This window comes from Eschrichtius robustus, chromosome 8 (genome assembly GCF_028021215.1).
Source record: "Eschrichtius robustus isolate mEscRob2 chromosome 8, mEscRob2.pri, whole genome shotgun sequence".
NCBI classification, from domain to species: Eukaryota; Metazoa; Chordata; class Mammalia; order Artiodactyla; family Eschrichtiidae; genus Eschrichtius; species Eschrichtius robustus.
Window position 1 is genome coordinate 83,088,092 of NC_090831.1, and position 27,163 is coordinate 83,115,254.

The following is a 27,163-nucleotide window of genomic DNA, read 5'->3' on the forward strand; positions in this document are numbered from 1 at the left end:
CAGACCATGATCATTAAAGGATCGTGTTAAAATAGCTGCCTTCCTCACCAAAGTGGAAAACAGTGCAGGTAGCACCCAGGCACTCACTCCAGGCACTTCCATAACCCCCTCAGTTTTGCACCCTGGGAGCCTCTCCCACCCCACTCTTGTCCTGGCTCCATGACGTAGTGCAATTAAACTTTACTTCCTCATAACCTAGCATTTCAGAAGCTAAACCAAGTTGTTTCCTTTTCAAAAATAATCGTGACACCATTTTTCTCAATTATTTGAGAAAAATATAAATAAATGAATTTATTCTTCTTGATTTCTATTTCATTATGCTCCATCTCGCTCCACAAAGAGTTGACACAGCCATCTTTTAAAATTCTGCTTCCGCAAACATTTCCTAAACCCTTTCCACAGTACTTGGCTTCTACAGATATTTTTTCCTGGTTTATCAGGTATTTAATTCATTGGTTAACAAAACAAATCAAAAAGTTCTGTACAGGCATCTGCTAATTCAGTGGTAAAACACACCTTCCAGATCTCCAACTCCTGGGGACCAGCTGTTGCCATTGGTGTCATCTGAGGCATCCACTATTCCTTGACCCCCCTCTAGACCATGACTTTGATGACTAGAGTGCTTTAATATTACGATTTTCTTTAAAATATTCCCATATAAGCACTGGAATGTATCTGTGTGTGTATGTATGTGACTTGATTTTTTTTTTAATAGACTTTTTTTTTTAACATCTTTATTGGAGTATAATTGCTTTACAATGGTGTGTTAGTTTCTGCTGTATAACAAAGTGAATCAGCTATATGTATACATATATCCCCGTATCCCCTCCCTCTTGCGTCTCCCTCCCACCCTCCCTACCCCACCCCTGTAGGTGGACACAAAGCACCAAGCTGATCTCCCTGTGCCATGCGGCTGCTTCCCACTAGCTAGCTATCTGTTTTACATTTGGTAGTGTATATATGTCCATGCCACTCTCTCACTTCGTCCCAGCTTACCCTTCCCCGTCCCCGTGTCCTCAAGTCCATTCTCTGCATCTGCGTCTTTATTCCTATCTTGCCCCTAGGTTCTTCAGAACCTTTTTTTTTTTTTTAGATTCCATGTATATGTGTCAGCATACGGTATTTGTTTTTCTCTTTCTGACTTACTTCACTCTGTATGACAGACTCCAGGTCCATCCACCTCACTACAAATAACTCAGTTTCGTTTATTTTTATGGCTGAGTAATTTAATAGACTATTTTTAAGCAGTCTTAGGTTCTCAGAAAATACAGAGAATTCCCTCGTCCCTCCTGCCCCCCAGACACCCAGCCTCCCCAACTATCAACAGCTGATTTTTCATCAAGATTTAAATTCTGTGTTTCGTCCAATGTTCTTTATCTTGAAAACCATCCCTTTGATAGTGTTGTTACTCAAAATGAACAGAATAAGTACCAAAGATTAGTAGAATTTTAAAAACGTAGTTTACGTGTTAGTTTTTTACTGTCTTACATTCATGTAATGTAGTCATATTTTCTGCCAATAATACCAAGTATTATTGGTTCTTAAGATGGAATTAAATGTCTTAGAGATCAGAGTAGTAGCTGGCACATCAAAGGCAGTTAGTTTTTGTTGACTTCATTGATATTCTGTTCCTTAAAGAGTCTTGTGACTTCTGGATGCTTCATCATCTGAACAGACTTCAGCCTGGAAGAAGAATGGCTGCCATCACTGGTGCCAGTAGCCTGGTGGTCTTTAAATGGCCTTTCCCCAAGCAGGACTGGAGCCCCTTCCTTGGGGTGAGGGGTTGACTTCACTGAGATGCCAAGCAATCCATCAGTGCAAAGGAAGGACAGTAGACGGGGAGATATCTCAGTTTGCAGAAGCAATGGTTGCACCACTCCGACTGCATATAGCCTCAATCAGCAGGCCTAATTTTAGGAGATGTAAAACAAAAACTCAGTTGAGTGAAGTGAACTAAAAATAAACCCCATTTATTCTGTTATAATTCACTTCCTCAGATGATAGGTCTGTTCCATTTAAGCAAAATTCTTTCCCTGTCATAACTGTCATAAAGATGTTTCGATGATTATTAAGAACAATGAAAGCCTACATTTCATCTTGATTCATTGCAGCTGTCGTGACCTTCTATCTATTTCTGCTCTCCTCTAGAGTTGCTGGCATTCAGTGAAACAGATGCTACTGTATTTTTAAGGGAGGGTTTGAGGTGGCCCCATTTTATTAAAAATATACAAGGAGTGTCATTAATAAGAGTATGTTGTATGAGTCACACTTCGGTGCCCTGGCAGGCCCTCCTGTGATTCTCATGACAAAAATACTTGTTTTATTTTAAACTCACAGTGTATTTTCACATTAAATAACTAATTTTATTTTAGTGAATTTTGGGCAGTGTTTATTATATATAAGGTGTTGTGCTGAGCACTGGAAAGGTTAAGACATAATTTCTGCCTCAAGGAACTTACTTGGGGAGGACAGGTGCACATCAAGATGTGAAACATATGATCTCAGCAACTGGCACCAGAATTCTTCTTAAGGAGGGACCTGTCTTTGGGAACATGTCTTTATAAACTATGAAGAGGTGGGGCGGGGCATGGAACTTGAGGGCAGGAATGAAGCAATAACAAGAATGACTAAACGGCACCACACGAAGCAAGGGGAAGAATTTGCTTTGTTCCTAAGAGGTTGAGCAGAGGGAAAAGATAGTTAAGAAGGGAGCGAGAGAGGGGAGCCAGAACACTGGTTTGAGGTGGGTGACTAGGGATGCTGGGCCAAATGAATCCTCCTGTATTGGGATGAGGAGCGGCCATGTGAGGGCCAGGGATGCCCAGCGCTCGATGTGAGGTTGCTGCCGGGAATCTGGAAGCAAGCATGCCCATGACGCATGAAAGCCCTTTAAATTGCAGAAATCTTTGGGAGGGATTGGGATTCCCAAGGGCATCAAGAATGGCTCTGCTCTTAAGGGCTCAGGAAACCTCAGCTGATATCTGCATATCTGGGTTAAACTTCTAAAATGTATGGCGATTATACGATAAGTGGATGAGTTGAAATGCAAAGAATTAATTCTGACTCGGATTAATTTAGGCTTCTCCGGAAGAGGCTTTATAGCTAGGCCTTGGAAGATGCATGTGATTTTAACTGGCAGAGTTGGAGGAAAGGGGCATATCATCCAGAGAGAATGCATGAATCTTGACCTTAAGATACCAAGCGCATGACCAATACAGGGGATGGGGAACTGGGCCAGGTGGGTGGGATATAAAATGTGTGGGGTGGAAGGTGGAAACATGGACTGCGGTCAGATTCTAGAAGACCTTAAACACCATGCCAAGTGAGTTTTATCCTAATTCTGTGGATGTCTCATCTAGATCTAAAGAAGAAAATTGCAGGAAGAACATGAAAGGTTAACCAGAGAGTGGAGATTTTTGAAAGTGAGAGGCATATTGTGAGAGCATTTAAATCCATGACTCTCAGACTTCCTACCCTCACCTGCACACCTGAAGGCTGCTGACGTACTCCCATTGCTACTAAGGGAGCTGTGGTTTAAGTGGTGTGGGGAGAAGTGAAACATGGACACAAAAAGTGGAGGTGGAACGAGAAAGGGTGATAGGAATTTGAGACACACTTTGGAATTAAAGTTGCTAGTAGACAAATTTGACAAATCATAGAGCGTCAAGAGTGTGATACAGAGAGTTCTTGGTTTCGAGGTGGTTAACATGAAGGATATTGCTGAGATCCATATCACAAGAGGAGTAACAGGTGCACAGGTGTGTGTGCATGTGTATGTGTGTGTGTGCGTATGTGTGTGATTTGGGGGATGATATGGGGGAGATAGTGAGTTTGTTTTGGATGTGTTGAGTTTAAGGTGCTAGTGGGACACTTACATGGAGATGTTCAGCAGTCAGTTGGAAACATAAGCCTGGGGCTGCAAACTCAACTCATTTTGAGGTGACCTATGTATGTTGCATAAGTGCCAGCAAGGCCCAAAGGTAGACTGAGTAGATTCCAGGTGTTTCTGCTCTGCTGGCACATTCCTGAACCTTACCCAGCAAGTAATATGTCCAAGTGTCTGGCTTCCGCCTGCTCTGTCCCTGCCCATAGGAGACGTTCAATGAATTTTGCTGTAGAATGCATGAGAGCAACAGTCTCAGTCTGGCAATGCTAGAACTAAGGAGTTATACTTTTCTTGCAAATTATGGCATACAAGTACCTAATTTCCAGTATTTACTTATATTTGATGTTTTGTCCATATATATCTAGATGTAACAAATAGTTTCCTAATAACAAAAATATAACTTTACACAAGAGGTTTAAAAAATACATAGGGAAAAAGGCAGAGAGAAAGGTGAAAGAACCATATAGTCTTAATCCTGCCTTCTTTCTTTTGTTTGTTTCTTTTGACACATTACATAGTATTTTATACTACTTTCTCTGTTATTTATTTATTTATTTATGTTAGATATTGATTGTTTACTGTTTTTTCATTTTGGGGGAGGTGTATTTGACTCTTTACATTTCCACATAATTTTTTTCAAAATTGTAAATTTAAAAAAAGATTTTAATACAATTTTTAACAGTTACTTTCCATTTATAGTTATTACAGAATATTGGCTGTATTTCTCATGTTGTACAGTACATCCTTGAGCCTGTCTTACACCCAATAATTTGTACCTCCCACTCTCCTGCCCCTATCCTGCCCCTCCCCTCCCTCCCCACTGGTAACCACTAATTTGTTCTGTATATCTGGGAGTCCGCTTCTTTTACATTATATTCACTAGTTTGTTGTATTTTTTAGATTCCACATACAAGTGATATTATACAGTATTTATCTTTGTCTGACTTATTTCACTTAGCATAATGCACTGCAGGTCCATCCATGTTGCTGCAAATGGTAAAATTTCATTCTTTTTTATGGCTGAGTAGTATTCCATTGTGTGTGTGTGTGTGTGTGTGTGTGTGTGTGTGTATACATGTATATATATCTCACATCTTCTTTATCCATTCATCTGTTGATGGACACTTAGATTGCTTCCATATCTTGGCAATTATAAATAATGCTGCTATGAACGTTGGGGTGCATGTACCTTTTTGAATTAATGTTTTTGTTTTTTTTCAGATATATACCCAGGAGTGGAATTGCTGGGTCATATGGTAGTTCTAATAATGTTTTACCAGCTATCTGGGAATCCATTAGCCCAGTAAGCTGACACACAAAATTTACCATCACACTGTGTAACTTTAAAGAATACACTTTGAACTCCTGTTGTTTTGGGTCAGCATTTGACATTATGTTTGGGCCCTCTGTTTTGTGAAATGCAGTCATTGGTGCCCATACCATTTGCTCCATCTCTTTTCTATCTTCCACTTCCCAAATTTTCTTAGCTGTATTTTTTATTTTGTTTTTATTTTTTAAATTAGCATATAGTAAGATTGACTTTTTCAGGGAACGGTACCATCCCTGTGAATTACGTATAACACACGTAGAGATTTGTGTAACCACCACCACAATCAGGATACAGTGTGGTTCCATCACCCAAAAACTCCCCAGTGCTACCCCTTTGTAGTCACACCCTCCTCATCCTTTACCCCTGGCAGACACTGATCTGTTCTCTGTCACTATAGTTTTGCCTTTTCTTTGAAATATAAGCATATAAGCATATGGTATGCAATTATATGAGCCTAACTTCTTCACTTGAGAGTCATCCATGTTGTGTATATCAAGTGTTCTTCCTTTTTTTTTCTTTTTTCTTTTTAATTTATTTATTTATTTTTGGCTGCATTGGGTCTTCGTTGCTGCGAGCGGGCTTTCTCTAGTTGCGGCGAGCGGGGGCTCCTCTTTGTTGCGGTGCGCTGGCTTCTCATTGCAGTGGCTTCTCTTGTTGCAGAGCAGGGCTCTAGGTGCGTGGGCTTCAGTAGTTGTGGCACGTAGGCTCAGTAGTTGTGGCTCATGGGCTCTAGAGCACAGGCTCAGTAGTTGTGGCGCACGGGCCCAGCCGCCAGGCAGCATGTGGGATCTTCCCGGACCAGGGCTCGAACCCATGTCCCCCGCACTGGAAGGCAGACTCTTAACCACTGCGCCACCAGGGAAGCCCAAGGGTTCTTCCTTTTTATTTTCTTATTTTTATTCCATTGCTGGGTAGGATTTTATACGTTTAATCCATTCACTCACTGAAGGACATGTGGGTTGTTTTCTGCTCTTGGAGATTGTGAATAAAGCTGATATAAACCTTCAGGTACAAGTTTTTGTATGAACATATGTCTTTGTTTATCTAGGGTAAATACCCGGGAATGAGATTACTGGGTCATATGTTAAGTGTATGTTTAACTTCATATGAAACTGCCAAACTGTTTGCTAGAGTGGCTGTACCATTCCACAATCTTATCAACAATGTATGAGAGTTCCCGTTGTTCTTCATTCTCACCAGCACATAGTACTGTCAGGTTTTTGTTTTGTTTTGCTCTATTTAGCCATTCTAATAGGTGGGAGGTGGTATCTCATCATGGTTTAAATTCCCCCAATGGCTAACGATATTGAACATCTTTTTATGTTTTTATTTGTTTTCTATATATACTCTTTGGTAAAACACCTAAGTTTTTAAACTAGGGTTTTTTTTTCTTACTGTTGAATTTTGGGAGTTCTTTATACATTTGGATGCAAATCCTTTGTTGCATCTTCAATTTGAAAATATTTTCTCTCAATACATAGCTTGTATTTTCATTCTCTTAGTAGTGTCTTTCCCAAAACAAAAGTTTAAAATTTTTGATAGAGTCCAATTTAGTAATTTTTTCTTTTATAGGTTGTGCTTTTGGTGTCTTGCCTAAGAACTCTTTGCCAAACTCCAGGTCACAAAGTTTTCTCTGTTTTCTTCTAAAAATGTTATTGTTTGACATTTTACATTTAGATCTATGATCCATTTTGAACTAATTTAAGTATAAGGTATGAGGCTTAGGTTTAGTTTCATTTCTTTGCGTATAGATGTCCAATTGTTCCAACATCATTTGTTGAAAAGACTAGCCTTTCTCTATTAAATTGCCTTTGCACCTTTGTCAAAAATCAGTTGACCACCATTGTGTGGATCTATTTCTGAATTCTCTATGCTGTTCCATTGATCTATGGATCTACTCCTTTGCCAGTACCATGCCACCTTGACTACAGTGCCTGTAGTAAGTCTAAAAATCCTATAATGGTGAGTCCTCCAACTTTCACTTTGGCAAAATTGCTTTAACTGTTTAGTTCCTTTCCCTTTCTATATAAATTTTAGAATCAGCATGTCTGTATCTATTTTAAAATCTTATTGAGATTTTAATTGGCATTGGAGAATTGAACTATAAATCTATGTGTCTATAAATATCTATAAGTCTCTGGGTCTTTACTATGCGGAGTCTTCCAATTCATGAACACAGTATATCTCTTCATTTATTTAGGTCTTCTTTATTTCATCAGCATTTTAGTGGTATTTAGAATCCATATCCTATGCGTATTTTGTTTGATTTATGCGTAAGTATTTCATTTGCACTTGGACCTATTTTAAGGTATCATGGGTTTTTTTTTTTAAATGCCAGTTTCCAGTTGTTTATGAGTAGTATATAAAAATATGATTAATTTTTGTGTGTTGACTTTGTATCCAATAACCTTGCTAAACTGACTTTCACTTTTTGTGTATTGAAATTTTCTACATAGAAAATCATGTTGCCTATGAATAGGGACAATTTTATTTCTTCCTTTCCAATCTGTATGCCATTTATTTCTTTGCTTTACCTTATTGTACTCACTAGGACTTCCATTTATGATGCTGAATAAGAGTGATGAGAGGGAGTATCCTTGCTTGGTCCTGATCTTAGAGGGAAAATATTTCATCATTAACTACAATGTTAGCTATAGTTTTTTTGTTGATGCCTTTTATCTAGTTGATAAAGTTCCCTTTCATTCCTACTTTGATGAGAGTTTTTGTCATGCATGGATGTTGAATTTTTTCAGATGTTTTTTCTGCTTCAATGTATGTGATCATGTGATTTTTCTTCTTTAGACTGTTAATATGGTGGACTTTATTGATTGATTTTTCTATATTGAACCAGCCTTGCTTTCTCAGACTAAACCCCACGTAGTTGTAGTTTATTATTCTTTTTATATATTACTTGATTCTAGCAACTTCTTCATAGTTAAGGATAATAACATTTGCCTTCTGTTATGTAACCATAATTAAGTATTTCTTGTTTTGTCTCTAGAAGTTGAGGCCTGTAGAGGTACGGTAACTTGCCTAAGTTATGCCACTAATAAATGGTGGATCCAGGATCCCATCCAAGATGAGGGAACTCTAGAACCCTCATTTTTAACTGCAGAAACGTCTGTCTCCCACCGATAGAAGGCTGATGGGCCCCTCCATGGGTGACTCACTCTATCAAGACTGCTTGGCCCATGACAAACTGGACCCAGATGCTTCCGTAAGTGGTAACTCAGCCAGATCAGAATAGTACATTGTAGAACTGACCCTTGAGCCCAGCTCTTTCCACTATATCATACTGCCTTCTTAACAGCTAGCCAGCAAATAGACTTTTGGCAGCCCAACAGCACCAAAAGAAGTGGCCAGGGAAGAACAAATGATGTCAGGAGCATGGACCACAGAGACATCAGGCGGGGTGTAGAGGATCACCTGCAGGCCAAAGAAGGACTCCTTGGGTGCTAAATAGAGAAGGAAGGGCCTGCCACTCTTCATCAATGGGGCCCAGAACTGGAGTGAGGTACAAGGGTGATGACAGAATTATAGAGCACATATGCCGAGCAGACTAGGTCTGTTGACCTAGGGGCCTGACCCAGAGGGGTTTGAAAGCAGGTTCTGTAATGGATGAGAATATCATCGGATCCAGCAGCGAGACCCTTTCAGTGCTGTCCTTGAGCTAAGCTGTAAGTCATTGTTTCTCTAGGGTCCAATCCAAGTCCAGACCCAGAGGCTTCTGTTGGATTCTCCATCCAAAGGACCCAGTAAAGTGACGGTGAGAAAAGAAAGTCTAGATACATTTACATTATCATCTATAATAGGTGAAATACTTTGGAAACATCTTGAGCTTTCTAGAAATTTTGGAATTTCCCATCTTTTGATTATTTTTGTTACCTTTGTCTCCTTTCATATTTGAGCAGTGCTCATAATCTTTATTTCAGAGTCAACAAAGGGAGGCCATATGCTGAAAACCCTGCATTTTTCCCTGCAGCCAGCAAGGAAGTGTGAAAGGAGAGTAGCGGACCTAGGTGGACCAACAGGGTTGGCCCACGCAAGCTTCTGTGTTACCTGAAGAGGGAGTTTCAGATACAGGCTATTTACAGTTGAAGGCATCAGCCTCACAGCGTAGGGTTACTCTAAGCAGTTTCCATTTTAAGTACTCTCAGCCCTCTCCCCTGCCAAGACAGCTGCTGGCTCACGTTTGTTTTTTTTTTTTCTTTTTTTTAAACATCTTTATTGGAGTATAATTGCTTTACAATGGTGTGTTAGTTTCTGCTTTATAACAAAGTGAATCAGTTATACATATACATATGTTCCCATATCTCTTCCCTCTTGCATCTCCCTCCCTCCCACCCTCCCTATCCCACCCCTCTAGGTGGTCACAAAGCACCGAGCTGATCTCCCTGTGCTATGTGGCTGCTTCCCACTAGCTATCTATTTTACATTTGGTAGTGTATATATGTCTATGCCACTCTCTCACCCTGTCACATCTTACCCCTCCCCCTCCCCCATCCTCAAGTCCATTCTCTAGTAGGTCTGTGTCTTTATTCCCGTCTTGCCACTAGGTTCTTCATGACCTTTATTTTCCCTTAGATTCCATATATATGTGTTAGCATACTGTATTTGTTTTTCTCTTTCTGACTTACTTCACTCTGTATGACAGACTCTAACTCCATCCACCTCACTACAAATACCTCCATTTCATTTCTTTTTATGGCTGAGTAATATTCCATTGTATATATGTGCCACATCTTCTTTATCCATTCATCTGATGATAGACACTTAGGTTGCTTCCATGTCCTGGCTATTGTAAATAGAGCTGCAATGAACATTTTGGTACATGACTCTTTTTGAATTATGGTTTTCTCAGGGTATATGCCCAGTAGTGGGATTGCTGGGTCGTATGGTAGTTCTATTTTTAGTTTTTTAAGGAACGTCCATACTGTTCTCCATAGTGGCTGTATCAATTTACATTCCCACCAACAGTGCAAGAGGGTTCCCTTTTCTCCACACCCATCAGACTGTTCTCAGAGTCCATCATTCAGCCTTGGCTGTCCTTTCTGGCCCTGGCAAAGGCCTAGCACTTAGCTCCTTGGGCCCCAGCCTCTCTCTCTCTCTTTCTCTCTCTCTCTGCCCTTCTTTTTCTTCTGATGCCCTTCCCTGCCCCTTCCTTCCTACTCTGGCTGTCACACTCCATGTGAAGCAACATCTGCCATGGTCCTGGGCCCGAAGGCAGTCGGGCCACTCCCCCTACCGAGCTGCAGGCTTGCCATGTATTTCCTGGGTGTTCAACCATCACTATTTTCCTGGATGATGTCATTACTAAGGGGTTAGCATGGTGGTTAAGAGAGCCTGACTTGCCTGGGCTCACCTCTCAGCTCTCCACTTACTAGTGGTAGATAGCCTGCTTCCCCTCTGTGCCTCATCTGTAAACTGGAGATGATACTCATAACTAGTACCTACATCATGAGATTGTCCAAGTGCCCTTTAAATGAATTAATACACATAAAGTGCTTGGAACAGTGCCGGGCACACACAACTGCCTTCCCATTTCTTTGTGTTATTGCTGTTGCTGTCACCCTTTGCATGTTGCAGCTTACCTTACCCAGACTCCAAAGTCACCTGTGTGTGCATAGTAAAGAGAAAGAACCACATCTCAGTGAAAGTTGATTATTTCAAATGAAGGAGAGGAAGGAGTCACAGGTTTCAAGCTTCGATGAATGGGAGAAAGCCTTTGACAGAAATGGTAATGCTGGGAGTGATGAGCTGGAACTAATGACAGTAGGGCTGTCTCACTAGTTTGCAAATTAATCTGCTGGGATGGGAGCATATTTCTTTTTGATAGTACTTTTTGTCTAAAATAAATAGAAGATATGACACCTCAACCAGTTTTTGAGACAGTGTTCCAACTATGTATCATTTCTTAGCAGTTCCTAGCGCCAGGTCCTTGACTACCAATGCTAGGCTCTATTTTGAGTTTACAAGGTTGTTCTTTCCAGGTCCAACATAGGTTTTTAAAGCAGCCTTTCTTATAACTTTAATTTTAGTCTTGAAAGCCTGGGAATGTTGGCATTATCGAATAAGAGAGAATGGTGCTGAATCCCCATTTCTTGGGACAAAGTGACTAAAGGATAAAAGTGTGAAGACAGTTTGAAGAATCAGGCCTGTGGCGTAATCTCAAAGGCAGTGGCTTCTCTTCCCATACCTGCATGTTTTGTTGCAGCAGACAGATGTCAAAAATCTAGGGGCTTAAAGTTTATATAGATTTCACTTCAATAAAATACTGCTCACAGTTTTTTTTTAAAGCTGGATATGCTGGTACTAATAGAGGAATGGCTTATTTTTTGCATGCTAAGAGTTGCCACTCAAAAATAAGAGGAAAAGCAATATGTAAAAGCTATAATATTTGGCAAGATATGAGTAGTGCTATAGAGAATTACAAATGATGTGCTTTGGAGGGGCTGTGGATCATATAAAGAAAAGGCTAGTTGAAGAAGTTTAAAAAAAAAACATCTTGTATAGAAAACTGTTTTTGATGTAGAGCTTAAAGGAGAAGAAAAAGGTTGGGCAGGTACAACAGGGCTGAGGCAGCAGGAGTATTCCCAGAAGAGGCAGAACCATGAGCACAGGATTGGAAGTACAGTTGTAGGTAGGGAGGCATTGCTATACAGTGGAAATGCTTTATTACACTGGTGTGGGTAGAAAAATGTTGGCATTTATAGGTAAACTCTGGGTAGAATACAGAAATACAGTCAAGCCCAGCAGGTGATATTAATGAGGACTTTGACTTTTTTATCCCAAGGGAAATGGAAAACCATTGCAGGTTTTGAGCAGAGTCACTTGATCCGGGTGGCAGGGGCACTACTCAGGGTAAGCACGTTGTTCTAGGAACAAAAAAGGGCTCTTTATCTGGCCTTCCAGGATCAGGAGGCCTCCTGGAAAATAGCCAAGAGACAAGTGTGAAAAGAGCAGAGAGATTAGCTCAAGCTAAGGTCCAGAGGTGAGCTCCAACCTGGAAGGTTCAAGAAGTGGAAGGTCTGGGCTGGTCACTAAGGGCCTTGTGCAACATGACGGGATTTGAACTTGATCCTGAGGGCAGTGGGGCACCAGCAGAGATTTTTATGGAGGGGAGGGACATGGTAAGTGACATGTCCCTTATACTGATCACTCTGATGGCTGTGTGGAAGGGGATGAGACAGGAGGCAGGAAGACCAGGTGAGGGAATCCAGAAGTGCTGGTGGCCTGCATTAAGTCAGCATCACAGAGATGGAGAAAAGGAGCCAGATTCTAGAGTAATCACTCAGGAAAAATCAACAGGAGTTTGTGATGGAGTGGCTGTTTAGAACAAGGAAGAGGGAAGGGTCTGAGATGGCCTCCAGGTCCTTGGGAAAGGAAGTAGCTGCCAGCATATGGTAACCAAAGCGATGCCAGTGGGTGAGATGACTCTGAGGGATGGACTTCCTCATGCGTGTAGAGAATAGGACCAGACTCCCCTATAGTCTATAGCCCCAACGAAAGGGTCCTAACTCTGCTTTACCTCCTGATAAGCAAGTGGCACTCTGTGAGGCAGCTCTGTACTCCAGGTAACAGTCCTGGGTCTGTAGACAGTTGTTTAAGAAGCCAGGCTTTAAAAAAGGAGGATAGAAGGTATTTGGATTTCTGAAAATGAGAAATGAAACTGTTAGATCTCAAAATGCCTCATTCTGGAACAGCCTGGCTTGTGCATATTTGGGGTGCAGGGAACATTGTGTCAGGCCTGACAGGGGAAAGTTCATTTTCTCTGAAAATATTTCCTGTCTCTCTTTTGGATCTCAGGCTCTCTCTTCTCCTACATAAAGACAGTAGCAGCCGGAGGAAGGTAGTGCCAGTTCTGGCTGTCCTTGGGATTCAGATTTAGTAAAGAAATGCAAGTACCCTGGCGACTGATACCTGTCTGCCCCCAAGTTTGGAGGAAGCAGGAGGAGGCTGAGGGCTGGGTTAATGAGCAGGTTGTGTACCTGGAAACCTGAGTACTAACTTGAGGTTTAACAGCCACATTGGAGAAAGCCCCTCTGGGAGACTGCAAGGCTGGCATCGTACTGGAATGATTGGGTTTAGATCATCTTTGAGACAAACAACCTGCTAGATTTGGATCAACCCCCTAGATTTTGATTAGGGTTTCTCACAGAAACCAGGATCAATCAGACAGACGTAGTAATGGCATAGGGTGGCAGGGTCACAAATAGCAGGAGGACATGCATTTCATTCCATTTGGGCTGGACTGCCATCCCCCTCCCCCAAACTATACCGAAACCTGATCAACTGGCTTGTTGGAACGACAAATGGATATGCCAAAGCTTTTATAATTTATCAAGACAGGAGGACATCCTCACCCTTGTCCCAGTTAGTACTGTTTCTAATATTCCTGGTTCACTTCCGTTTTTCAGCCTGTATTTGGCAGGGCGATGGGCTAATTTGCATTACTGTTCTACTATTTTGCCTCTTTTTAGGATCCAGGCTATTCCACTGGAAGCTTGTTTTAGAAGAACTGAGTCAACAAAAGCTTTGTGTGGAACTCAACAAATTGTCACACTCGATAACAATGTTAAGAAAGAACAGGAGCAAACTTTGAAATGTTTTAGTTTTTTGTTTTGTACGTAGGGGGACGGGGAGGCGTGTTTGGTGGATATATTTGCCATGGGAAAAGTGTTCAGGAGTGACTGTCTCTCTCGATTATATTTTTAGTGAAGTTGCCAATAATCAGGATTTACATAGAATAAAAGACCCAGTGAATATTTGAAAATCTTCTCTTTCCTGTTTCTGTATACTGTAACCGCGGTAACAAGACTTCTTAGGCTTGTAGATTTTTAAGAAAGCAAATTACGGATGAATTGTTAATAAATATTGAAGATGGAGTAGAAACAACTGTCACGGTAAAATATGGTCTTCGATGTGCAAATGAATATGTCCTTAGATGTCCTTTTGTACAAAACCAATTAAGCTGTGGTCCCCTTAGCCATGAAGTTATTCGCTCTTTCCTACCTCACAGGAGAGGACTGAAGGATACCATACTAATATCAGGTGAGGGAGAGCCCTCTGGTGGAAAATCATCAGGGCAGACAGTGGCACAGGAAAAAAAGCAGAGAAGTCAAAGAAGGAATGTTAAAGTTAGTCCAGCGAGTTGAACTGCAAAACATAAACATGATGGGACTTGCCATATCTTCCTGCTGATTTGGAAGATATTTATCAACAAGTCTGTCATGTGGAATTGTCAGGAATGTATTGAGGCTTGTGCTAAGTAGGAACTCAAATTAAAATCATTATTCCAAGGATACACAATGTTCTTCATAGGCCTCACCTAAAAAGCTTGGGATGGACAAGGTCAGGGAGTGGGGGGTGCATTTTTGGTAATAAATTTAAAAATCTAAAGTAGATGAGACGAACACCGCCACCCCTACTCAGGGGTTGTTAGAAATAGGGTTCCAGTTGCTTCTTTAAACAGAAGAATGCAATTCATTGTGTTGTTTTTCTTGTAACTAGGAAGACAATTACAAAGCACTTTCACCCCCTAATCCCTGACCATAATACATGCCTGAGATTATAATGCCACATTTTTACAAAAATTTTCATAGTCTCTTGGCTAGGGTCATGATATTTCTGTTGGCCCTTTATTCTTATTACTAATTATTTGTAAATATGAGAGGAGACTTTAAAAATCTTAAAATTTTGCAGTTTAAAATGACTTACTGGCTAACTGTTTATAGAGAGAGATTTAAAAAATCATATTGTGTGGAAAATACCCTGCTGTACATGTGCATTCATACATACATTCCTAAAAAACATATATCGTTAGGGTTGGGGCCCCTGGCTTATAGCTCTGTTATTGACCATCATCCGTGAGCCCCTCTCAAGGGGTCAAAAAGCATGTTTCCAGGCAACAAGAAACTGACTTTGAAGCTTATGCCCTACAAAACCTGTGTAAGATGCATCACCAGTGCAGTAGAGTCGGCCGGTGAAAATGTGGACCCAGCACCTTTTACCTAAAACCACAATTGCCTTCATTTCCAGTCTGTGACACTGGAGAGTCTCTGACTGTCTAGTTGGCAAACCTGGTTTGTCCTTTTCTGACAAATGGCCGTATGGAGAAAATGGCTATAATAGCAAGAGCTTGTAAGTCCTATCTGTCCTTCAAGGACCATCTCAGTAAGGTCTCCTGTCTTCCTTGCAGCCTGAACTCTTGGGGTCTTCCTCTCTGTGAGACTCACATGGGTGCTAAGTCATATACTGCATTGTATGGTGGCTTAACTCCTTGCACGGGTGTCCTGTCTCCCTGGTAGATGCATATGCCCTTGAGGGCAAGGCCAGTGTGTCCTGGGTCTAGTTCATTCACACTCATTCATTCATTCACTCATTCATTCATCCAATAAATAGTTTTTGAGACTATCTGGGGCCAAGTTTTACTCTCTGGAGATGTACTGGTGAACAAAACGAACAAGATCTCTTTCCTGCCTGTGGGAGTGGTGAACCTTCAACTCATACCCACAACTGGAAATTTTCCACAAGGAAAGATAAATATAAATATATACACTGTGATAAAACTTAACAGAGGAAAAAAGAATATAGTGCCATAAGAGAGAAACCTGGGTGGCCTTATTTATGTTGGGGGTCAGAAAACACCACCGAAGTGGAAATGTTTAAGATGAAAACCAAAGACATGGTATTCCCCATGTACTAAAAAGTACTTCTTACTTCGAGAAATGTTTCATCAGCTCTCAGGTCACGTGGTATAATACTGCTAACTGCGGAGGATCCTCCTGCTGTGTCTTCCAGTGCGACCCCACCCTTCCCTTATTTGCCACCAACCAGTGTATGTTCTTTCTGGTGCTCCCTGATTCCGATAGCCCATGGAGACCCTACCGTGTCAGCACAAGCTATAGTGGAAGTGAAACAGTTGGACCTCAGTGTTACTTGCAGAGATAGGACAAAGGTTCTTCTCGTGAACATATTTACAAAGCATTTTAGCAGTCTAGAGAGCAATTATGCTAACCACAGCACCATGCCCTTGATCGCTGTAGTGCTTCAAAATAAAAAGCACGTGGCCTTTGGAATTCAGCAGATCTGGGTTTGAAGCTAGCCCTGTGACCTTGAAGAGATTATTTCATAGTCTGTTTTCTCATCTGTAAAATGAGGGCAAACTCACTTGAAACTCACAAGGTTTTGTGAGGATTAACATAACGCACCCAGACACAGAGGAAAAGGCAGTCACTAAACCTTCATTGCAATCCCCTGTACTTCTTTCTTTCTAGATTTGGTCCGGGAGGGACCTGGGGGCACCAGGCAGCGTAATTATTCAGAACCTGGGAGCAGGAGTCAGGAATACACAGACAGAAGCCCAGATAAGTGGGTGGGGTTCACCTAGGAGGAGAAAGAGGGGCTTTGCATTAGGGCTCCTTAAGACTTATGGGAGTTTGATCACAAGAAAGAGTCTGTTCTAGGTCCCCCAGGAGAGGGATGTGAGCCGGGCAGGAGGTAAGTTTCCCTCAAGACCCGAGACCCATAGGTAACTGCATTGGTGAGATGGGCCTTGGGAGTGGTGCAGGGGAGGGCAAACAGGAAAGGCAGAAAAGTATGGGAGGAGAAACTTACCTCAAATAGGACATACGGCTTGTCTGCAATTGTTATATGTGATTATAATCAGATCCTTCTTAATCCTTTACAGGTAAGTACAGATGCTTCCAGCTTGAGAAAGGCAGATCCCAAAGGTCGGAGTGCACTGTTGGCTGATATCCAGCAAGGAACTCGCCTACGAAAAGTCACGCAGATCAATGACCGCAGTGCCCCGCAAATAGACAGTAAGTGAGCATCTGGGCCAGGGCGGCTGAGAGCCAAGGGCAGGCCATGTGAGGCTCAGCCAGACACGCCTGGCTTGCTCAGGGCAGGAGCCACAAATGCTACCCAGGACATACATCAGGCCATCTTAGACCTGCTCAGTGTACAATTCACATGGGTGAGAGAATCAGAGCTACCCTTCCAGGTCTGCAGAGGGTGTATAGCATGTCTACCATCACTTTTCAAATGCTTAAAAGAAAACTTCATGGTAAGATAATTTTTTAGTTGTGATAAAATACACATAATATAAAACTCACCATTTTAACCATTTTAAAGTATCCAATTCAGTGGCATTTATCCATATATATTCAGAATGTTGTTGCAACCATCACCCCTGTCTAGTTCCAGAACATTTCCACCACCCCAAAAGGAAACCCATACCTATTAGCAATCCCTACCTAATCCCTCTATCTCCCTGAATCCCTGGCAACCACTAAGTCTACTTTCTGTCACTATGGATTTGCCTATTCTGGATATTTCATACAAATGGAATCTTATGACATGTGGCCTTTTGTGACTGGCTCCCTTTACTTCCCATAATGTTTTCAAAGGTCATCCATGTTATAGAATGTATCAGTACTTTACTCCTTTTTATTGTTGAATAAGAGTTGATTGTATGGATGTACCACTTTGTGTTTATCCATTGTGAGACAACATTTAAAGATCACTTACCCTGTGTCAACATAGTCTGCAAATTGAATGAGAGAAAAATTCAAGTCTCAACATTAACAAATGCACACAAATGTCCACAGAGCCTGGCAAAGTTTTTGTTTTTCACAAGGAAAAATATTTCTGCTGAATTCTCTCACAGGATCACATGACTGTATGTTTCTATGTCTTCTAGAGTATGATGGTGTAAAAGGAGCCCTGTGCCTGGGTCAGATGACCATGTTGAGTTCTGATTCTGCTACTGGGCAAATCAGGGAAGCTCTCTGAGGCTCAGTTTGCTCATCTGCAAAATGGGGAGATAATAATACCTGCTCTCTATTTGTCGAGATTGTTGAAGGCTGAAATAACATATGTGGAAATATTTTTCAATGTAAGGTATTATTATGTCTCCATATATTTTGCTATGATACATGATGGTAATTCTCAAAGATAGTCCTAAGATATAATTGTATCTAATATCTGTAATTATATATGTTAATGCACATGGATAGACAAATTATTTTAAGACATATTTTCAACATTGATTACAATAAAAATTAGTTTCTGGCTAGCCCCACTATCTAATTAGTTAAGCCCAATTAACAGATAAATCCATTTTATTGGAACACTCATTTCTTTATCATTCTAGTGAAGAGGTAATGTATAATGTTAATACTTGGAATAATCTGGCCACATTCATCCACCAGTGGGCACTGTGCCCTGATTTCTCTGTGCATATTAGCTTCAGGCTGTGAACATTTTCTGCCAGGAATTCTTGTAATCTTTCTCATTTTATGTAGTTGGTAATCACATACATCTGGAAGGCTGGAATTAGTGACACCTCTCCTCAGGGGCTCATGAGCTTTCTCTTCCATAGAAAAAAACCGGTGCAGGGAAGAACATGGGGCGCGGGGAGTGGGAGCTGGGGAGACAGAGAAGGAAAATGCCAAAGGAAAATTCACTGCAGACCTTCACTTCCTGCTTGCAAGTCCTGGGCCAGGCTCTGTGGACAAGAAGTTAAAATTATCGCCTGAATTAAATCTGTGGGTTTTCTTGGTCTAGTCCTCCCACAAAAACAGGCAAGTGAAAATGGGGTCAGCTCTATACCTACAGTATCTGGGTTTTCTAATTGGAAAGGTACTGCCAGTTCCCCCATTGGCATCTACTAAATGGCAGTATGAGGATGCTTTTTTTTTTTTTTTTTTATCCCTTTTCAGAGTGGTCACTACTGATGGTTCTTTGGTAGCTTGGAGAGGGTGGCAGACAGGCCTGGGCACATGAGTCTATAGGGTATCAAGGCAGGGGGTTCTTGAGAAAGATACTGGGTAGAAGGGTAACACTGGTGGTAGGAGAACAGGACGGCTGCCACAGGCAGTGTTAGACCACAGTCGGGGTGAGAGTTGGCCGCTCAGCTCTGCTCACAGGTCCACATCTACTCACCTCTTCTCTCTAAAGGTTCTAAAGGAACCAACAAAGAAGGAGGAGGTCCTGCAAACTCTCGAGGCGGGAGCACGCCCCCAGCCCTGGGAGATCTGTTTGCTGGTGGCTTTCCAGTGTTACGGCCAGCAGGCCAGAGGGATGCAGCAGGTAAGGAAGAGTTCAGACCGGCTACCCTGTGACCCTTATCTCCTTACCTTGTAGAACCAACAGGACAATCCTCACCTGCCAGTAAGTGACATGTTGAGAGTGAACAGTTATATGGTAGGAGATCACATATTTGGAAGCCTGAGCACTGGAAGTTTCCAAAACACAGAATTGTTTTTAAGGGATCTTTGAAATCCTCATCCTGTTTAAATCATCCCATTGTAATCACTGAAGAATGAGTTGCCATAGTGTAGAGTCTTTAGCAACAGTGTGATCGTGGCCCACACTGCAAAGTATGGATGTAAATCACAGTAGAAGATCTTAGTGGCATCACTGTGGACTCGCTGGCAATGGTGAGTTGTGATGGTTCTCCAGCATTATATCTGTTAGGTGTTGCTGTGTAACAAACCCTAAACCTGAGGGGCTTTGAATAACCATTTATTTAGCTTACAGCTTGGTGGGTTGGCAATTAGGGTGGCCTCAGCTGGGCCCCCTCTAGTATCTACAGGTTGCGTCAGTGGCTTTGCTAATCGTATATTTCTTATGTCTCTGGTGCCCCTGCTGGGACAACTGGCCTGACTGATCCCTCTGGTCTCTCAGGATCTAGCAGACTATTCAGGTTTGTCGTCATGGTGATGGCAGGATGGAGAGGACAGAGTATGTAAAGCCTCTTGAGCCTTAGTCTTTTTTTTTTTTTTTTTAATAAATTTATTTATTTTCTTTATTTATTTTTGGCTGTGTTGGGTCTTCCTTGCTGTGGGCGGGCTTCCTCTAGTTGCAGAGAGCGGGGGCTACTCTTCATTGTGGTGCACGGGCTTCTCATTGCGGTGGCTTCTCTTGTTGTGGAGCACGGGCTCTAGGCGCCCGGGCTTCAGTAGTTGGGGCACACGGGCTCAGTAGTTGTGGCTCGCGGGCTCTAGAGCGCAGGCTCAGTAGTTGTGGCGCACGGGCTTAGTTGCTCCGTGGCACGTGGGATCTTCCCGGACCAGGGATCCAACCCGTGTCCCCTGCATTGGCAGGCAGATTCTTAACCTCTTCGCTAAGGGAAGTCCTGGCTTAGTCTTGGAACTGGCAAAGCATCACTTCCTACCACAGCCTGTCGCCCGAAGCAAGTTGCAGGCCAGCTCAGAGACAAGGGTGGGCAAGAGACTTCAACTCTGATGAAAGGAACTGCGAAATCACATTTCCAATACCGTGGAATCAGGAATGCGTGGTTAATTGAGACCATTTTTGCAACCAGTCTACCGCAGTCGTTTGTGTTTTAACAGGTACCAGATGTTTTGAAAGCACTGAATTAAAATCGGGCAAATATATAATTATTATGTGCAAAAAAAGTGTTTTTCCTATTACTGTGCTCTTTAGTCAGAAAGATATAAAAAATCCAAGAATTTCATTTGTCTAGGGAATATCAAGCCCCAAACATTCCTGGTCTAGAGTCTTCTACCATGTGACTTCACTAACCTCTTCAATGGCCTCTGTGGCTGTTAGATGTTACAGGGTGCATTTGCTGCCGTCACTTACTGATAAAGTCCAGTTTGAACCTTTGGAGCCATTTCATTTCCTCATTTTTGCTGAGACTTTGGCAGATAAGAAGGTGCTGAAGTCCTCCTGAATAAAGAGAGCTGGCATTCCTCAGTGCCCACTTCTTTTTCAAAATTCCTGAGTTGGATCCAAAAACAAGTCCTCTAGGGTATAAAACTTCCACTGGTCTCTCTTCACACAAATAAAGATAGGAGAAATAACCGCCAGTGAGCTTTTAACAGGGACCAGCCAAAGGAAGTCAGCAGTATTCTAACTTGTCTCCAATAGGACACAAGTGTCAGATGTTTGAGCCACTAGGTGAAGACAAGAATTGACCTTTTTGGAGGCAACAAAGTCCATAATGAAGTGACTAATTATGCCTGTTACAGGATAGAAACTCAAGGACAAGCCAATAGGTAGATACACGGACTGGGCGTCATGTCAGAGTAAGACAGACCATGGCTTTCCTCTCTCAGAACTCTCCTATTGGCCCCTTTGTCATTCAGAGAAAAGGACTTCGGCCCTTGCTACCTGTTTCATCTTATTTTCTACCACTTTTGGCAGCCATGCTGCCCTCCTTGCTGTTCTTGCACATACCAGGCATGCTGCTACCACAGGGCCTTTGCACTGACCGCTCCTATGGCCTGAAGCACTCTTCCTAAGGTGTCCACATGGCCCAGTCTCCCTTCCTTCAAGTCTCCGCTCAAGTGGCAGCTGATCAACCTATCAGGGAGGCTTTTACTCATCATCTCATATATTGATAAAATATGAGTCCCACCCTCTCATTCTATATTCCCTCTACCTTGATTTATTTTTCTTATATTAGTTATCACCATCTGACATATTATTTATTAACTGGTTTCTTTCTTTATTTTCTGTCTTATCCCTCTAAATGTAAGCTCCATGAAGGCAGGAGCTGTGTTGTGTTCACTGCCTTACAAATGCCTGGTGCGTAGTGGGTGCTCAGTAAATATTTGTTGAGTGGAATGTGTGAGTGGGTAGTGTGGTTGCTTAGAGCCATCAGGCCCAGAAATCAGTGTCTAGTGCTCACAATACTTTTAGCGGCCTATGAAAATGTTTGAATTTCTTTTAAAATTTAAAAAACGTGAACTTTTAGGGTCAAAAATTATATTTGTCTTTATACCAAAGCAGTCAGGAAACATAATTTTAAAAACATTTTTTAAGGAGGAAGGGGCCCACAGAGGCAAAAGCGCCCAGGGTCTTTGAAAGTCATACATAATGTGGCCCTGGCTTAGAGCTCCGAGGGAGGGATCGTTAAAATAAGATATGATGAGTGAGTGATAAACATCACTGGCTTGTATAGAATGTGTAATGAGACTTCCATGCAATCCAGGTTCTCTTGGAAACATATACAGATGGAAAGAGGAAGCCACAGTTCATCTTTTGATAAACCCCAGGCTCTAAAAGCTGATTCCTTTCACATCAGTGAAGCCCCCTTGATGCTCTTGAGCTGGTCTTTTCCCACCCGCTTCATGGTCTCCTCTCGTGTTTCTAATTGGATATCTAGGGCTAGCATCCATGTTCTGAAGGAAAGCCTTCCTTCCTTCCTTCCCTTGGTGCTTGCTCACTCTTGGAGCCCTCTCTGCTGCCTGGTTTCCTCACCTGCACTGATGCTGATTCCTGTGGGTCTCACCTTGAATTCGTGCTGCCCAGCTCTCTGCTTCATCCTGGAATGGGCATGAACATAAGCTGGGCAAGGATTTGTGCTGTCCTTGTTTCTGCTGCTCACATTATGATAAAAAAAAATGGGTTTGCCCATTTCTCATTAGGTTGGCCACTTAAAAGGTTTTGGAATCTCGAAAAAAAAAAAAAAAAAAAAAGGTTTTGGAATCTCGGATACGTGGTGTTCTCAGACACTTAAGGGGTTGATTCTCTTCCTCAAACTCGTTATCCCTTTAAAGTTCATCTGGCAGATGGGCACAGAGGGAGGCCTTGCCTTGTTTGGAGAGCAGTCTGGGTCCTCCAGACTGGTTCTTCTCTGCGTACTATGGAAACAGGTTCGAGACCTTGGATGCAGGAATCCCTGAGGCTGACACCTATATAAAATGTCTCATGCTGGAGTTGCAGGTGGTAGATCCTGTCCCTGGAAAGGCCAGGTGGGGACCTTCCACTCCTGGTCATGGTCAGTCAGCCATTCTGGAAATGCCCGCCTTAGACCTCCGGTGGCACCAAGTCCGCCAGGGTGGCTGCATAGGTGCAAAGACATTATCTCCTCCACAACCACCGCAAAGAAAATTTCAACAGAGAGTAAGGACACCACCGCCCTGCCTCAAGCACAGCGTTCCACAGTTGAGACTTGTCCTGAGTCATGTTGTCCAGGTGGCTGTCACGTCATAGCCAGAGGAGGGTCATCTGTTTGGAAAGCCAGATACCGCGGTCCTGCTCGCTTAGTTTCAGCCCCAGGATCACCTCTCCCATATCTTGCCTTGATTGGCCTGACTTGCGGCAACAAGTACTTTTTTTTTTTTTTTAAAGGACAGGTGAAAGTAATTTCATTAATTTTTTTTCTTGAGAATAGGTTTACTTATTTATTTATTTATTTTTGGCTGTGTTGGGTCTTCGTTTCTGTGCGAGGGCTTTCTCTATTTGCGGCAAGTGGGGGCCACTCTTCATCGCGGTGTGCGGGCCTCTCATTATCGCGGCCTCTCTTGTTGCGGAGCACAGGCTCTAGACGCGCAGGCTCAGTAATTGTGGCTCACGGGCCCAGTTGCTCCGCGGCATGTGGGATCTTCCCAGACCAGGGCTCGAACCCGTGTCCCCTGCATTGGCAGGCAGATTCTTAACCACTGCGCCACCAGGGAAGCCCTCAAGTACTTTTTAGGCATGATTTAGCACCTGATTGGGTAAACACCCTGGAGACTCATGGGCTGAAAAGCTCAGAACCATCAACAGCTGCTGGCGTTATAATCTGATATGAAAGTTGTGTTTCCTATTCTGCAGCACCGGGAAGTTGGAGGTTTGAGAAGCAAACGTTTTTTTCAAGTGTTTTCCACATGTTTTCATGGAGATTATAAAATATAGGGGTGCTGGAATAGAAAAAATGTATTCCCCAAAATTCCTTTTAGGAAGAGCAGTGTATTTATTCAGAAGAAGTGTCTTAATATGCCTCCTGAGTGGAGAGTGATACTCCAAGGACATATTTAAGCGACTGCAGAACTTCTGTGCAGTAAACAGGGAGAGGAACCTTTTTCTCCTCAGAGCGACAGAGGGGGAAAAAGGGTAAGAAGTGGCAGTAGGGTGAGAAGGTGTGCAAAGAGTGAGGAGGCCCCAACCGGGGAGCGCCCTCCACCCCAGTCGTCCATGAAGTCCACCAAACACAGATGCTTACTGTGAGCAAGTCGTTGTTGCTGTTGCGTTCAAGAGGCATTGGATTTCAAGTTGGAGTTGATGTGGTAAAGGATCTATGGGGTGGGGAAGCCAGGTGACCAGGAGACAGAGAGCCCCTTAGAAATGGGCGCAAGTCTTTGGGAAAGGGAGCTTTGAACTTCCAGAGTGCATGGAACTGGAAGGTTCAAGGTCATTGGACCTGGATCCCCAAGGCAGGGTGTCTTCCCACTGACTTCCGAATCACCTCGTCCATTCAGGGAATCTTGAATCTTCTGCTCTCGATGCAGAAACAGAGTCCTTGCTCACAAAATGCTGGGAGGGGGGAAAACCTCCCTCGTCAGGAGCTTTTGGGTGGTACACCCGCAGATGTGGGCTGACTGGCCTAGTGGGTAACAGGGGATGAGTGTGCCGGTGGCCTTGAGATGAGGAAGGGTGAAGGAGGTCGGGGCAGTCCTGTGTCCTGGGCTGGGAGCCCGGAGCCCTGGGCTGGGAGCCCGGAGCCCTGGGCAGATGAGAGTGGAGGTAGAATGGAACAGGAAGGCTGGCGCCACACAGCAGACAACCTGGTGGCTTGAGCTGGGCCTCTCTCCGAGGAGGGGGACAGCGCGTTTATTCTGGTAAGGACCTTGGGGCTGGTCCAGCTGGCTCTCTTGTGTGATAGCTGCTGCGTGAGGCCTCCAGTGGACCCTCGGGAAGAGAGCATCCACCACGCGGTTCACTGACGTCGTGCTGGACGGCGTCCGTCACTGCTGCCCACACCCTTGGGTTTCTCCCAATTCTACCCGCTGAGCTAACTCAGAACTCGTTTCACTTTCAGGCGGCAAGACAGGGCAGGGCCCTGGCTCCCGAGCGCCTTCTCCCCGGCTTCCCACCAAAACTATCAGCGGCCCGTTCAACCCCCCTGCTTCTCCCAGGCTAGGCGATGTCTCCGAGGCGCATGGCGCGGCCTGGACGGTCCCTCCGCGCCCCAGCATGCCCGCCCCACCTCCCCCGCCCTTACCCCCGGCCCTGCCCCCGTCCTCCCCCGCCAAAGCCCCGCTGGTGTCCCCACCCGGCCCACCGACCAAGGGGAGCCCCCCGGTGCTCGCACCCCCTCTGCCCTGTGCACCGCCTCCTCCACCCCCGCCGCCCCCGGCCTTGGCTCCCAGTGACAAGGCGGTAAGGCCTCAGCTAGCCCGCTTGCACCTACCGCCCATCCCCCCGCCGCTCCCTCTCCTCCCACCTTGCGGGTACCCTGGGCTCAGTGTGGACGCTGCCAGCCCTGCCCAAGATGTGCCGGAGCCTCCCGCCCCGCCGCTCCCGCCGCCCCCACTCCCCGCTTACGCCCCACGCACCCCCAGAGCCTCTCTGCCTGCGCCCCCTTTGCCAGGCGCTAACGACAGCGGTGAAGCCCCACCCCCGCGGCCCCCCAAGTCCCCGTGCTTCCAGGCCCAGCCCGCCGAGCCCAGCGCGAAGGCCTTGCCGGCGCCGCCCGCCCTTCCGGGGTCTCAGACGTTCCCGCAGAAGAAGAGGCCCGGCCGAGGCCCTGGTAAGCACCCCTGTTCTTGTCCAGGATCATCTGGCTGTTGGCAGCAACTGGGGAGGTGCTAGGGACACAGCCAGAGGCCTGCTACTGTGGGCCACTTGGGAGCTCCTCGGGATGTCTTTCTCTTGGGATTTTGTTTTAGAACACGCCTGTTCAGTGCCCCTGTGGAGCACAATGAAAACTTGTTGTGTGGGACTTTATGCTGGAGGTATTCACGTTAGAGACAGGAAACCAAGGGTGAGGGAGGCCGCAAGACTTGTCCGAGATCGTGCAGACAACACGCCGGGGCTTCTGGCCTTCATCACCTTGCCATTACTAGCTGTGTGACCCAGGGCGATCACTTAGCCTCTCTGTGCTTCCTTCTCACCTGTGAAATGGGGATAGCAATAGTTCCCCCTCATGCGGTTGCTGGAACAGTGAGATCCAGAGAAGGGTTGTTTATTTTTACTATCACCATTCAGACCTCAAATCTACTCCCAGGGGTCGAGGTGTCTGTGGGTGCAGTTGTTTCCAGAACCCGCTCTCCTGTTTAATTTTTGCCTAAGTTATTATAGTCTGGAACCCGGCCAGAATCTTCACTGGTCTTTAGTAGATTAGCTTAGCATTTTGCCGTATTTTTAGCAGGTTCTCCAGCTGACTCAGGAAAACGGAGGGTCCATATTTTCAGGCAAACGTTAAAAATAATCCCTTCACGTATCCAGCAGAGATCATTCTGGATTGAATATACAGGCCCTATGACTGTGATATCCATGAAGTGATGAGGCTTCGATCACCTTTGGTGTCCTTCTAAATGGAAAGCACGCTACACATCCACACACACCCGTGTGCACACACACACACACACTCATAAACATATGCACACACTCATGAACACCCACATCCACACACACAGCCCAACACACATCCACAGTTACACATACACACACATACTCTTGGTTTTTTCAGAAAATCTTTTGATTCAGAAAGTTTCTTAAACGTTTACCCTTGAATTAAATATAATAGAAGCTCATTGTAGAGAAAATAGAAAAAAATTGAAATCACGCATAATAACATCACTCAGAAATAAAAACCGTCATCTTTGGATATGTTTCCTTTCTTTTTTTCCTGAATATATCTACATATTTACAGGGTTAATACTATTTTGTATATACTATTTTCTATTCTGTTTTTATTTAGTATTATATTAAAAACAATTTTGATATAATTTGATATTTGTCAAATTGTTAAAATGTATCTATAAGCATGTTAATATGATCATTGATATATACCATATTTCCAGCATTAGATATGTAAGTTGATTCCATTTTTTGTTATTATGAATAATATTGCAGGAAATACATTTATAGTAATTGTAGTCTACATTTTGGATTTTTTTTTTTAAAGACAGGTTCCTGCAAGGGAATTCCTGATACAAAAAGCAAGAATATTTTTAAGGCTTTTGGTCACAAGAGATAAGGTTTTA

The 27,163-nt window shown here is 43.5% G+C and overlaps 1 protein-coding gene across 1 annotated transcript in view; it reads left to right on the forward strand.

Annotated features, from left to right (window-relative positions):
* The window catches only part of WIPF3 (WAS/WASL interacting protein family member 3), a gene marked incomplete at its 5' end in the record, with an annotated part of 59,679 nt that overhangs the window by 17,481 nt on the left and 15,035 nt on the right, over positions 1-27,163 (forward strand). Inside the window, 3 exons of the mRNA XM_068549811.1 lie at positions 16,906-17,038; positions 19,179-19,310; positions 24,994-25,704. Coding sequence (XP_068405912.1) covers positions 16,906-17,038; positions 19,179-19,310; positions 24,994-25,704 — 976 coding nt within the window. The remainder of the gene's footprint in view (positions 1-16,905; positions 17,039-19,178; positions 19,311-24,993; positions 25,705-27,163) is intronic.